At 41.7% G+C, this 14532-nt stretch overlaps 1 protein-coding gene across 1 annotated transcript; it reads right to left on the bottom strand.

Moving 5' to 3' along the window:
* Positions 1–4780: 4780 nt before the first annotated feature.
* On the bottom strand, positions 4781–5086 carry LOC131821085 (histone H2A-Bbd type 1-like). The gene has a single exon (XM_059156851.1). It carries the CDS (start codon positions 5084–5086, stop codon positions 4781–4783), a length of 306 nt encoding a protein of 101 aa, XP_059012834.1.
* Between the last annotated feature and the right edge of the window lie 9446 nt (positions 5087–14532).

Raw genomic sequence — 14532 nt, 5'->3', positions numbered from 1 at the left:
AGGCAACAGAGGCAAAAATAAGCAAGTGGGACTACATCAAACTGAAAAGCTTCTGTACAACAAAAGAAACAATCAACAAAGTGAAAAGGCAGCCTATGGGATGCGGGGAAATATTTGCAAACCATCTGTCTGATAAGGGGTCAATATCCAAAATAAGTAAGGAACTCATACAACTCAATAACAAAAATGCAATCAGATTTAAAAAATAGACAAAGGACTTGAATAGGCATTTTTCCAAAGAAGATAGAGGGCCAACAGGGACATGAGAAGATGCTCTCCATCACTAATTATTAGGAGAAGGCATGTCAACATCACAGTGAGATCTCACCTCACACATGTTAGAATGGCGATCATCAAAAAACATAAAACAACTGTTGGCAAGGTTGTGGAGAAAAGGGAAACCTTATGCACTGTTGGTGGGCATGTAAGGTGGTGTAGACACTATGGAAAACAGTATGGAGGTTACTTAAAAAATTAAAAATAGAACTATCATCAGATCCAGCAATTCCACTTCTGTGTATATATCCAAAGGGGATAAAAACACCCCGCCATGTTCATTGCAGCACTATTGACAATAGCCCAGACATCGAAACAACCTAAGTGCCCATAGCTGGATGAATGGATAAAGAGAATGTGAGAAACATATATCCATTATCTATCATCTATCTATACACAGTGTATACACACACACACCCCATATATATACATATATATATTTATATATGTCTCTAAATATACAGATATCTCACAATGAAATATTATTTAGCCAACAAAGCAGGAAATGCTGCCTTTTACAATAACATGGGCAGATCTACCTTGAGGGCAGTATGCTAAGTGATGTAAGTCAGACAAAGAAAGACAAATACTGGGGGCATCTGGCTCAGTCCATAGAGTATGTGATTCTTGATCTCAGGGTCATGAGTTCGAGCACATGTTGGGTGTAGAGATTACTTAAAAATAAAATCTTTAAAAAAGAGACAAATACTGTATGCTCTCATTTATATATGGAATCTTAAGCTGAAGTCATAGAAATAGAGAGTAGAATGCTAGTTCCTAGAGGCTGGGACGTTGGAGAAATGAGGGGATACTAGTCAAAGGGTACAGACTCCCAGCTAAAATATGAATAAGTTCTGGGGGTCTGACAGAAAGCACGGTGACTGTGATTAACAATACTGTATTATATACTTTAAGTTAAGAGAGTAGATCTTAAATGTTGTCACCACAAAAAAAATGTGAATTGCATGAGGGGGTGGAGGTGTTATCTTATTGTGATGATCATTTTGTAATACATACATGTATCAAATCGTGTTTTTTTAATATCTTAAACCTTAAACTTACATATGTTATATGTCAATATCTCAATAAAGCTGAGGGAAAATGTAAAAAACAGGTAAGACAAGACGCCTTTATTGCTCTCTACAAAGGATGAACATGTTGTAAATGAACATTCACAAAGTAGTTGAAAGCTAAAAGATGGAGAATAACATATAAACAATACTGTAAGAAATCTGGAGTGACTATAGAAAACATAGTTCAAGACCAGTAGTTTTATTAGAGGGAAGGAAAGGCATTTCTTAATGATAATAAACAATACATCAGGAGGACGGAAAATGCCAATTCTGCGTGTTCCTAAAACACAGCCAAAAAAGGAGAAATGAAACAAATTTGACTATGTTAAAGAGAGAAAACGAAAAACCCACAAACATAATCAGAGATTTCAAAACATCTTTTCTGAATAACTGATCAAACTAGATAGAAAATAAGTATATAAAAGATCTGAAGAACACTGTTAACACTTAACCTAATTGGCATTTATAGAATCAAAACCAAAAAGCTGCTAAGTATATATTTTCTTTACATATATATGAAATGTATACCAAGATATACCATATATAGGGACATGAGTCAAGTTTCAATACATTTCAAAGTTTGAAATCTTACGGACATGTTTCTGATTAAAGTGAAATTATATTAGGGGTGCCTGGCTGGCTCAGTCAGTTAGGCATCTGCCTTGGGTTCAGGTTATGATCCCAGGGTCCTGGGATCAAGTCTCGTGTCAGACTCCCTGCTCAGTGGGGAGCCTGCTTCTCCCCCTCCTCTTCCCCCTGCTCGTGTGCGCACACATGTACTCTCTCTCTCTCTCTCTCAAGTAAATAAATAAAATCTTTAAAAAAAAGAGAAGAAAATACATAGGGCTGAATGGAGTTATCCTAGTGATGTAATAAGGTAAAATACTCTACGCAAGCCACCATTTTGACAGAAAATAAGAGTAAAAGTTGAAGAATTATATTTCATAAAAATTAAAAACAATACAAAAATAGTTCATTTTGTGGGGAGGCCTGCTTGTCCATTCCAGCAAATAGAAGAGTAAGATCTGGACTGGGCTAAGACTAAGAGGGCTTTGTGGCTCTCTCACAAATCACAATTATTGTGGGTGAACATTAGACAGTGAGTTATGTGTAAATATATATATATATATATATATATATATATATATATATTTAAGATTTTATTTATTTATTTGACACACAGAGATCACAAGTAGGCAGAGAGGCAGGCAGAGAGAGAGGGGGAATCAGGCACCCTGCTGAGTGGGGAGCCCAATGTGGGGCTCGATCCCAGGACCCTGAGGTCACAACCCGAGCTGAAGGCAGAGGCTTAACCCACTGAGCCACCCAGGTGCCCCTGTAAATATACTTAATGAGCATTATGTAGGAAGAAGGATCTCTTGGACTTATTTACAGAATCACGTGTTCCAAGGAGCCGCAGGCCCCCAACCGGTTCTATTACTTTCATCCTCAGAGCGCTCCTGTGTAGCAGGCAGAGGCCATGCTGGGTCGGTCCTTTGCCTTGACAGATGGTGGAAAGCTGAGACAGGATAGGTCGCCAGGCAGTGGGGAGCTGAGAGGAACCCAGTGTGTAGACTGTCTAGTTCTCTATTTGAACTTGACCTCTTATGCTCAGAGCACCCTTTTGTCTCTCCAGCGGCTGCCTTCCTCCCAGGTCATGGCCCCTCGGTCCTGCTCAGTGGGGAGCCTGCTTCTCCTCCTTCCTCTGCCTGCTGCTTCCCATGCTTGTGCTGTTTCTCTCTCTCTCTCAAATAAATAAGTAAAATCTTAAAAAAAAAAAAAAAAAAGAGCTAGGCCTAAACATCTGGTATATGTGGAATAAGGTAGATGTAGCTACTCATTAAGGATACTCTGTGCCGAACTGTGGTTTGCAGACATACACTTGCTTAATTCTTGTGAAAACCCAAAAATGGAAGAACTTGTTTTTCCCATTTTACAGATGAGGAAGGGGATATTCAGAGGGAATAAGTGAATTCCCAAGATCACATGGCCAGTAAGTGGTGAGCTGCTATTTGGAACCCAGTCCATCTAGTTCTGCGGCTCAGGTTTTCTGGCCAGCCTCTTACCAGCCCTCTGTGAAAAGGCGAGAGGGACCGCAGAGAGCAGCCTTCGTGTGTCCAATGAACAAGAGAAAACCTCAAGTAACGGCATGGTGGAGGGTGAATGGTTATTATGCACAAAAATTAATCCCTGGGTTTTACGTGTAATGTGGTGTCTGATTTTAGGTTCATACAAATGCATTTAAGTGTTTTTTTTTAATTTAATTTTTTTCAGTGTTCCAAAATTCATTATTTAAGAATTTTATTTTCTTTTCTCACTTGGAACAGAATTTATATAGAATATATGTACATCTTTTAAAACACGTATTCAACCACATTTAACTCTGATGTTCTATCCAGTGTGTGATCATCATTGGTGTTTCATAGGAGAATGAGATAATTGTATTTACAATGGAATACATAAACAAATCCATTCATTAATACCTAATAACCATTGAGAACTGCTTATTTGGCATGTCTTAGACCAGAGAGTAGCTTATAGGTAAAATGCCTATTTATTTGTCCACAAGAGGTTGGAAGGATCTTTTCTACCAGAAGAATCACAGTACTAATAATCCCTGCTTCAAGTCCTTTTTTGGAATGAGACAGCTTATAAGTAATTAATACATGAAACCAACATGCCCATTATTTCTCTGTATTCTTGTTTACCATTTCCTTCATCACTCCTCCGTCTTCACGTGAAAGCCTGTGTGCCGTTAAGTTCATGCCAATTGTTATGTCACCCTCCCCCACGCATCCCCACTGCTGTCACCTTCTGACCAGCTGGCATTCCCTAGCGTGAACCAAGCCTTCTGTATGTATCTCCTCATCTTCTGCTCCACCCCCACGACCACCACTGTTCCGGGAATTCAACAAGCCTAGGAGGCCCCCTCCTACACCCTGTCCCCGCCAAATTTCTGGCCTCACCAGGGTCTTACTTCCTCAGAGCCAATGGGGAAGGCTTCTTACCCCCACTACCTCAGCCTCAGAGCCGGTGGGGAAGGCTTCTTACCCCCACGCTGGTGAGGAAGCCTTCTTACCCCCACTACCTCAGCCAGGCACTCCCACCAGGGCCACCCCCACACTCTGGTACCAGTGGAAACCGCCCCTCCGAAACCACTGACTGAAGTGGCCCCCACTGACCACCTCCTCTATCCTTCCCACTCTCCACTGAACTTATTTTCCTGGGTAACTCCCGCACAACTTCCACCCAGTATGACTACAATTGAGAGCCAGAAACAGGCCAATGGAATTCGCTTCTTTATTGGCGTGTGCAGGTGTTAGTAGCACAGGGCTCCTTCTGTGGAAGGTTTCGGCACTGGGTGAGGTGGTGTGGACTCCTTCTAAGCCCTGGGATCCAGGCACCAGTGGTTCTTGCTGGACTAGAACGTTTCAGAGCTGAGAAGTGGTGTCATCCTCAAAGAGGTGGCTGTTCTGCATGTTGTTGTTCATGGCCCTCTGGACCCTGCAGTTGTGCTGGGCCTCATTGCCCACCAGCTCCAGAATGTTGGTGGCCACGTACTTCAGGATGGCCGACAGGCAGACCTGGCTGGAGAAGCTTAGGTTCTGGACAGGCTGGTGCTCCTGCAGGATGGGCTCTACATGGCTCACGGGGACCTGCAGCTTGGTTTTTGTGGAGCAGGACGATGTCTGCTTCCCTAGCCTGTAGGAGGTCTGACTGCTTCTTTTCCCAGACATGGTGTTGTGCTCTGATCGGCCTACCTTGACTGTCCAGCTGGCCTGAGCCTCTCAACACACCAGTCACCAGTGCTCACTCACGCCCACTGTGTCCCCGCACTGCAGCCCCTCGTTGGTCAGGGAGCAGCCTTTGTGACATCATAGACGTTGCTGTGTCATTGGTGTCCTCTGGGCCCTGATCAGGCCTTAGCCTAAAAATGTGTGTGCTGGGAACTCAGGGGTCATCTTAATGACTAGACCAGAATGTGACACCAATATACACACGGGCATGGCTGGTAACACCTAACATGGCTGAGGTAGAACAACTAGAACTCTCTCATACATGGTTAGCAGTGTGGGGGAAGGTTACCGCCACCACTGGAAAAAGCCTGGCAGTTTCTTGTAAAACTAAACGCATGTACTGTGTGATGCAGCTATTTTCTCCTGGGTCTTCAAGAAATGTAAAAATCTTGCCCCCCCCACACTATGCACCAGAATGTTCAGAATAGCCAACACTGGAAATAGCTCAGGTGTTCATCAATAGAAAAAAGAAAAACCATGGTATATTCATAAATTCAACAGTAAACAAAGGAACTGCTGATGTACATGGTAGCAAGGGTGTGTCTCACAGGTACTGTGCTGAGTAAAGGAGCCAGACACAAGATGTATGTTATATATGTTCTAGAAGAGTCAGAATTCTGGTTGCCTCCAAGGTGGAGGAGGGGCAGGGCTGATATGAAGGAAACTTTGTGGATATAGGTGTGCATTGCATGGATAGATCCATTTTTCAAGATTGTGCTTTGAAATGTTTACATTTTGACATATGCCATTTTTACTCACACAAGAAGTGTATGGGTGTGCCCAGGTGGCTCAGTGAGTTTAAGGGTCTGCCTTCGGCTCAGGTCATGATCTCAGAATGATGGGATTGAGCCCTGTGTCAGGCACCGTGCTCCCTCTCCCTCGGCCCCCACTCCCCTGCTCTCTCGCTCTCAAATAAATAAATAAAATCTTTAAAGATAGAGAAGTGTATGAGGGTAAGAACCCAGCAGGGAAGTGGTGGGGGCAGATACAGACGAAGCGGGAGTGACAGAATGTTGGTACTTGTTGAAGCTAGGCGATGAGTACATGGTGTTTCATTATATCATTTTGCTGCTTTTATGTTTGAATTTTTTATAATACAAAGATATGAAAAAGAAACAAAGGATGAAAGAATGAAAGAAATAGGCAGACGGTAGTAATCCATCATACTATCCTTGTCTAAGAATCGTCTTTAGTCCATCGTCTCCAATAAGTAGAAGAGCTCATGAGAGAACATATATTTTCCATCCTAGGCCTGAAGCGTACACTCCTGGCTTCATTCAGCACACACACACACACACACACACACACACACACACAAATGCGCATGCATGCGCACAGAACAAAAAATAACAAGAACAACTTATCCCGGTATATTAAAGTACTTAGCTTCAGGTGATAGGATTATGTGGGTTTTCTACCCCATCTATATTTTGCTGCATCTTCCAAATGAATGATTATGAATATACATTTCTTTTCTAATCAGAAAAGTAAACCATTTTTAAAATATAATTTCTCATTGGGTTTTTCCTATATTGTTACTATGGTTTCAAAAATTCAACAGGCTTCACCACATTATCACTCTTAGTAAAAGCAATGCTGCTGATCATATTATTTGTTAGCAAAAAAAGACTTTTGCCAAGGTACGAGCCTCCAGGGTCCTTTTTTTGTATAGATTAAAAATGCAGTACCACACAAGAGATCTGCTTATTAGACATTGGGCATGCTCTCTGTAGAACCAAAATAACTCTTCAGAAATTTCCTGCCAAATTCACAGCTAAACTGTTATGCAAATGTAACTACATCTAAATTAAAAGTGTTGAGATGATACAGCCAACCAACTGAAGTTTGAGTGCTTTCCGTGGCGTAGGCCAAAAGGTTGGGGCGTTTCAAAGTAAACAAGATGCATCACACTTTATTTTGTTCCCTGTTTCACCAGGGGTTTACAAGGATGCAGGAGAATCAGAATAATGAGTGAAAATAACATAGAGTGAAAGAGAAAGGAAAGGGTAGGCTTAAGTGTTTGAGGGAAGAGCATCGAACGGGACATGGAATGCCTTAGAACTCTACCTAAAAAGGGGATGCCCGCCTTTGTATGATATATGTAAGAGTTATTTAACTCTCTTGCATTTATGTCTTGCCTGCTCAACTTGATTTTAAAATAGCTAGCCCCCAAGAGGAGGGAATCTATCTTTTACTTCTGGCTACTTGTGATTGAGCTAGCCATAAGCTCTAAGAGGGCATACTAAATCCTCCGTAGTCAGACCCTTTGGACCTAGCCCAGTGTCTCAGACATAGTAGGCACTCAGTATTTGTTGAATAAATGAAAGACTCTTCCCAACAGCATGTTATCTGGAGCCTTGCCCACAGTACAAATTCGGTAGGTCTGTGTTGAAGTCGTTTTCCATCAACACATGTGTTCATCCCACGAATATTACTGGGTATGTGCTACATGCCAGGCACTCCCGTAGGTGCTAGAGACATGGCATTGAGCAAAGTAACATCCCTTTTTCCATGGCACTTACATTCCAAGGAAAAAATTACCATCTAGACAGCAGAACAATATAATTTTTAGTTTTCACTGACGTCATGACAACCACCCCCCATTTTAAATGTTGCCATACTAAGCAACGTCTGGGTGCATTGGGTCACCATTTCACTCTTGTGGCACTTTGCGTGGGTAGGTGAAGGTGCTTTGAAGTGACACATACCTAATTTTTGCAACCGGAGTACTTTCCAAGATAACATATGAGAATTGCTACTGAATATACAGTTCTTGAAGACTACATCCTCCAAACCAGGAGAGAGATGGTTTCCAATAGAAACAGATTTCTTTTATTGACAAAGATGAATTGTTCCACTATGACTCTCCTCTTTCTAATTTCCTGGCTAGTCGAGATCAATCAATACTCCTTAGACAGTACCCATTTAAGGCTCTGATAAGTGTTATTTTTTTAGAGGCCATTCTTTAAGCTTCTCATTAATGAAAAGCAGTATTGTAGTGTTCATTGCTATTTCCACTCTGTTTCCTGGCCTTGCTCCGTCTGGTCCTGATATTACAAACAGCTGAAATCAGTACATTGTGATATTATGCAAATGTGCTCTGGCAGATTGAGCTAAGAATAGCGTGCATTGGGCTATTTCAATTTATTTGGTGTATAGATGAATTTGGTGTTTTTTAATTAAAGAACTTTACAGACACTTAAAAATATCTCTGCATTGGAAATCTGTTTCCTTACAAAGGTTAAATAAACACCAGTCTGCCGGACAACTTTAGACTGGCTGAGGTTAAAAGTAGGAATTCAGAGAGGAAGAAAAAAGAGGGCATCCGGAAAGCAGATACTAGTGTTTTTCACGATGTTCTTTTGGATGAGCTGCAGAAGCATGGGCTAGATGCCCAGTAGAGCTTGGTGGATTCAGCCCTGGTCAATTTACTGTAGCCAAAAGGTGCTGATTATAGCTCACTGCAATCCTGGAGGGAACTTTCTAGTGTCATACTGCAGAGCTGGAAATTTGGGCTTGTCTTATTCAACAATTTTTTAATGACTTGGAGGAGGACATCCATAACCTATATATAAAATCTACTTATCACAAGAATTTGGTAGGGACAGTGAATGGACTGTTAGGACATAATCAGGCACCTTAAAGATCTCTCCAGGCCAGACTCTTCATCTGAATCTAGAAGATGAAACTTGATTGATATAAACATAAAGTTTGATCTTTATGTTGAACAAAGAGCCCGTTTCTTATTTCAGGGGAGTTCTTAGTGAAAGATCTGAAGACACTTCTTTCCAGGCCCTTACTTAATTGATCATTTTCATAAGGTGGTAAGTAAAAGCTTTTGGACTCAAAAAGAAAGTTCAAAGTTTTTCGGCAAAGGTTAATAAAGATAATATTTATTTACTGACTTATTTTTATTAGTATTAAAGAACAATTCTATTTGACGTGTAATGGTTTTTCACCCCGAAACTGGTAACCTTGTTTTCTTTTTCGAAAGAGTCTGAAAGGTGTAAACCCCATCCCTCTCCACCTTGTCGGGAGAACTTAGCTCCTTGAGCCTTGTTTATTGCATTTTGGGGGGAATACAACTGACCCCTATAAGGAAGATGGTAGTCTTGTCTGATTGCCAGTTTTCCTTCTTCACTTGGGACGCGAGAGGTGGGCTTCCTCTGTACTTAAATTACAAAGTAACTGACATACATATTGTCTCAGGACAGAAAAGAAGATCGAACAATTTTGCAAAGCATCTCATGTTTTGTTCCCTTCCCTAGTAAAGTATGTGATGCCTAAATTATCCTTTGCAAATAGGATGGCCAAGTGCTGGTAATACTACTCTCTAGGAATCCGAATGAGAGTATATTAAGCCCATTTCCTTTTTTGTAAATAAAGGATTGTCACAGGGCACCTGGATCCCTCAGTGTGTTAAGGGTCTGCCTTCAGCTCAGGTCATGATCCCAGGGTCCTGGGATCGAGCCCCACATCAGGCTCCCTGCTCAGTGAGGAGTCTTCTTCTCCCTCTCCCCACTACCCACTCCAGCTCATGCTCTTTCTCTCGCTTGGGCTCTCTCTCAAATGAATAAATAAAATCTTTTAAAAAATAAAAATAAAGGATGCTCACGTGGAAACCAACCATATCTTCCTGGCTTGGAAGAACAGGATTTTTCATGTGTCGCTTGGCACAGTACTAAAGGAGCATACTGGAAAAAAGAATAAACCACATAGGTTTTTCATTTGCTGAAAGTAGATATACATAAGTATAAAGTGCATCTTCCAGAAAAGCTAGTGTAGCCTTGCTTGGTTCTATTAACCAAAATGGAATGTCCAAGGAAAACAGGTATATAACAGACCATATATACTAGTCTGCTATATACTGGTCAGACTATCCTTGTGTTTCTGTGTTCTGTTCTGGACACTGTATTTTGCGAGAGACTAACAAATGGGAGCATATCTAAATGCTACTATCCATAGAGAGGATGAACATTCTGGAAAGTATGTTATCACTATGAACTTATAAACAAGTCTGAGCTATAACCTCCATGAGGATGAGACACCAGAGAGACATCATTAGATGTCCAGCCTTCCCAGGTATAGCAACCCTTAGAGCTGGAGCCCTGATGGGCTAGAGAGGACATCAAGGAACAACCAGTTCCCCAGCCAACCCACCACCAGACTGAAAATGCATCTCTGCCACTGGCAGAATGTGGAGCAGGGATGAGCCGTGCCACCTGAGCCCTGCCCAGATTGCCAATCCACAAAATCATGAACAAATAAATGGCTGTTGTTTCATAGAGCAGTTTGTTACACAACAGTACAAACTGGTATGGGCTTTTATCTAGCAAATTTTGCTCCTAAAAATGCAAGATAGATGTACACATACGACTACTACAGTACTTTTTTTTTTTATTTTTTTGAAAATTTTACTTATTTAATTGACAGAGAGAGATGACAAGTAGGCAGAGAGGCAGGCGGGGCGGGGGGGAAGCAGGCTCCCAGCTGAGTAGAGAGCCCCACACGGGGCTCATTCCCATGACTCTGGAATCATGACCCGAGCTGAAGGCAGACACTTAATGACTGAGTCACCCAGGTGCCCCCACTACAGTACTTCTAATAAGGATCAAAATAGAAAAAAAAGAGGACTGGTTAAAAATTATGGCCTATCTGGGTAATGGAATACTCAGCACTGGAAAGGAATTGGGTCATTCTCCATATATGTGTGTGTGTGCAAAGATGTGTAAGGTATGTTGTTAAGTGAAAAAGCAATGTTCAGAACAGCGAGAACAGTTAACCACATTTATGCAGGTAGACAAGCATAGGAATACACAAAAATGTTGGGTACACAGAAATGATCTGGAAGGATGCACACAAACTGGAGGCAGTCTCAGGCTAAGAAGTTGGGCTGAAAGTTGAGGACAAGAAGAGGACTTTGTACCTTTTATTCCCTTCAATATGTTTTTTATTTCTTTTTTTTTTTTTTAGAGATTTTACTTATTTATTTGATAGAGAGCACAAGTATGGGGAGCAGCAGGCAGAAGAAGATGGAGAAGCAGGCTCCCTGCTGACTGGGGAGCCCGATGCAGGGCTCGATTTCAGGACCCTGGGATCATGACCTGAGCCAAAGGCAGAGGCTTAACCCACTGAGCCACCCAGGAGCCCCTATTTTTTATTTTTTTAAATTTATTTGGATTTATTTATTTATTTGAGTGAGAGAGAGTGAGAGCATGAGCACACAGAGGGAGAAGGAGAAGCAGACTCCCTGCTGAGCAGGGAGCGGGACATGTGGCTCCATCCTAGGATGCTGGGATCCTGACCAGAGCTGAAGGCAGACACTTAACTGACTGAGTCACCTTGGTGCCCCCCTTTCAATATATTCTTTTAAAGATTTTATTTATTTATTTGAGAGAAAGAGAGAAAGCAAGCGAGCATAGATGGGAGAGACAGGCAGAGGCAGGGTGGGGAGGGAAGCAGACTCCCCGCTGGGAAGGGAACCCCAGGTGCGGCTCCATCTCAGGACCCTGGGGTCATGACCTGAGCTGTAGGCAGATGCTTAACCGACTGAGCCACCCAGGTGCCCCCAAACTTGTACATTTTCAATGAATTCAGTTTATTTTATGTAAATCCTATCTAAAGTTAATTAAAAAGAAATATTAGAAAGTATACTAACTGGAGTGCACAAGAGGGAAACAAAGTACTGTCCTAGATGCTGGGGATACAGTGGCGAGCAGGAAATGCCTTTGGTCTTTTTCACGTTGATTATAGGTTCTACAGTGAAGATGACTGCAAATAAAACAATCACGGCGAGTTACCGACTCCAAAAAAGGACTAGCAAGGAAAGCGGAGGTTTTTAGGAGAGCCTACACTGAAAGAGCTTGCCCTAGCTTGTGGGGTCGGGGGAGGAAGGTAGGAATTGGTCCAAACAGATAGAGAATCATGGACTGACCTAACCTTTACAAGCCATACCTCTCATTTGGCACATGGCACAAGCTTTTAGTGCAGGATTGTCATACATAGATATCTTCACTCCCTAACTAGACTACAAGCAACTAGAGTCTGGAGTCTGGAGCCCATGTGGCACATCTCTTTGGACCTCCCTCTTAGAGTACTCAGAGGAGGGTGTGCACCTCCACCCTCCCCTCCCCATCCCTTTCTAAGGCCATGTGCACCATGGCTCTTGCTGGCCCTTGCTTCTGGCTTTTCCCAGTGCCTGCTCAGTGGACACACCGTTTAGGGAAGCTTTTAAGATATCTCTGCCTTGTTCGCCCAAGCATTTTCATTTTAGCTTTTCATTTCATAGATTTGATCCATGCTTCAAAACTCCCATTTCGCCTTCTAACTCAAACAATTCGGTCACTTTGACAGCCATGGACACATGGCGAGGGCTCAAGAAATAACTATCAGTCAGTGGGAATGTCAGCCTCAGCCCATTAAAGGGCTCACACTGAACATGGATACAGCATCTATATGAACCTGAGCTGAAAATAGCTCTCCCGAAGTTGTGCCGGGGTACCGTGTTTACACAGCCCCGGATTTAACCATTAACCACACAGGGCTTTTAACTGCCAGAATTGGGGATTTTAACGGTGAGTCTACATGTCACCTGTCTTAACATGCTGTTTCAGGTCACAGTTGGCCAGGTTGCTCCATTGTGTGAAAATCGGCCATTAGCACCAGCTAAAAATAGAGAAGTGGCTCTTCTGTTAGATCCATGACTTTAGAGGTGTAGGGATATGAAAATGGTTGATGTCCTAGAACAAAGAGAATATCTCACAGACTTGAAGAAAGAATCTCCCAGAAAGTGTGGCGGGGGTCGGGGGTGTGTGTGGGTTTAAAGCTACAAGAAAGCAGAGGAGCGATTGCCCTCAGCATGACCATTGATTACTTTATTTGCTGCTCATTCAATGAAAAGTAGCTCTTCTGACTCAGCCTTGCTCTTTAAAGAGGAAAATTAAGAAAAGAAACTGCGTAACCACTAATTATGTAAATTGTGCTCAGACGGTTATTTCTTAGGTGAACAAGGGCATGAAACCTAAAGGAGGATTGAATTAGTCTACAAACTGGAGTTCTATATTAAGTGTCAGAGTCCTTGACCCTCAAAATAGAGCATCTCTTCAGGCCAAAGCCACTATGCTTTAGAATACTGACAGGGCATGTTCAAAGTTAATATAAAGGGAAACCGTAGACCTCCAGAACTTCAAATCAAGGAACATTGCTCTCCCAAAACTGTGTCGATGAATCATGTTATGAGGCATATGCTGTGGTAGATTGGCTATCATTCATGTCACTATGCTGTATTAGTTTCGATACTGACATGAAATATAAAGGCAACCATTTCTGTACATAAAAAATCAGAGTGATGGTGTAATGGGAGAGATTGTAAGTAAAATATGGCAACAGCCAGTTAGCATGAATAATTAACTTGCTGGGAAGCCCCAGGAGCCACAGGAAACTGGGATTTGGTGCAATACCTTTATATTTTAGATTATTATTTTCCAAGCCACTTTGTAAAGTGTCAAAGGCTTCATTCCTTTCAAAAGGTTACTTATTTGCCCTTACTGTTCCAATAAGGATAGATTTCCCTTGCTTGAAAAGCATTCTCGCTTCTGTTATCTTGTTTCATTCTCACAACGGCCCTAAGAAGCTGGCAAGAAAGATGTTATCCAATTTTATGCATGAGGAATAGAAGCCCCTAGAAATTAAGAACTTGCCCAGCGTTGTCAGCTGGTATGTGGCTGAGCTTGGCCCTCCCAGCACCTTGGCTTCAGCTCACTGAGACTAATTGTCGACCTCTGGCCTTTAGAACTTAGAGTTCAGAGAACACATCTGTGTTGTTCTCAGCCTTTCAGTTTGGGGCAATATATTATAGCTACAATAGAAAATGATTACAAGGAGAGACATAACCAGATAATAAAGTGAAGTGCGAGTGCTTACTTTGTCACTGTATATACTAAACCCGGAGCCATAAAGAGAAGAGTGGCCTGAAGCAGAACCACAAAGTGTTTCATAGTAGGAAGAGGAATACAGCTTAATAATTTGTTCTAGAAAAATAGGCTACCCATATGAAAATTAAGTACATGTGGATTTCTACTCCACACTACACACAACACTCAGTTCTGGGTGGCCTGAAAGTCTAATGTGAAAAGCAAAACTTATTAATCTTCTAGAAGAAAATACAGGGAAATATCCCTAAGGATTTAGAGTAGAAAAACAGTTCTTTAAGAAGACAAAGAAAACATACACTGTAAAAGGAACAACCTGATAAATAGAACCACCATGATTTTTAAACATTTGAATACAAAATAATAGGTTTTTCAGTGATAAGACACACTGTACATTGGGAGAAAATATCTGCCATGCACATAATCAAAAGAAAAAAAAGAAATTAGCATCCAGAC

The sequence above is a fragment of the Mustela lutreola genome, chromosome X (genome assembly GCF_030435805.1).
Source record: "Mustela lutreola isolate mMusLut2 chromosome X, mMusLut2.pri, whole genome shotgun sequence".
NCBI lineage: Eukaryota > Metazoa > Chordata > Mammalia > Carnivora > Mustelidae > Mustela > Mustela lutreola.
Note: the sequence above shows the minus strand (reverse complement) of the source record. Positions and strands in the feature narration are given on the sequence as shown.

Bases quoted from the DNA above. Each gene is read 5' to 3' on its own strand.
- LOC131821085 (XM_059156851.1), bottom strand. From the start codon at position 5,086: ATGTCTGGGAAAAGAAGCAGTCAGACCTCCTACAGGCTAGGGAAGCAG.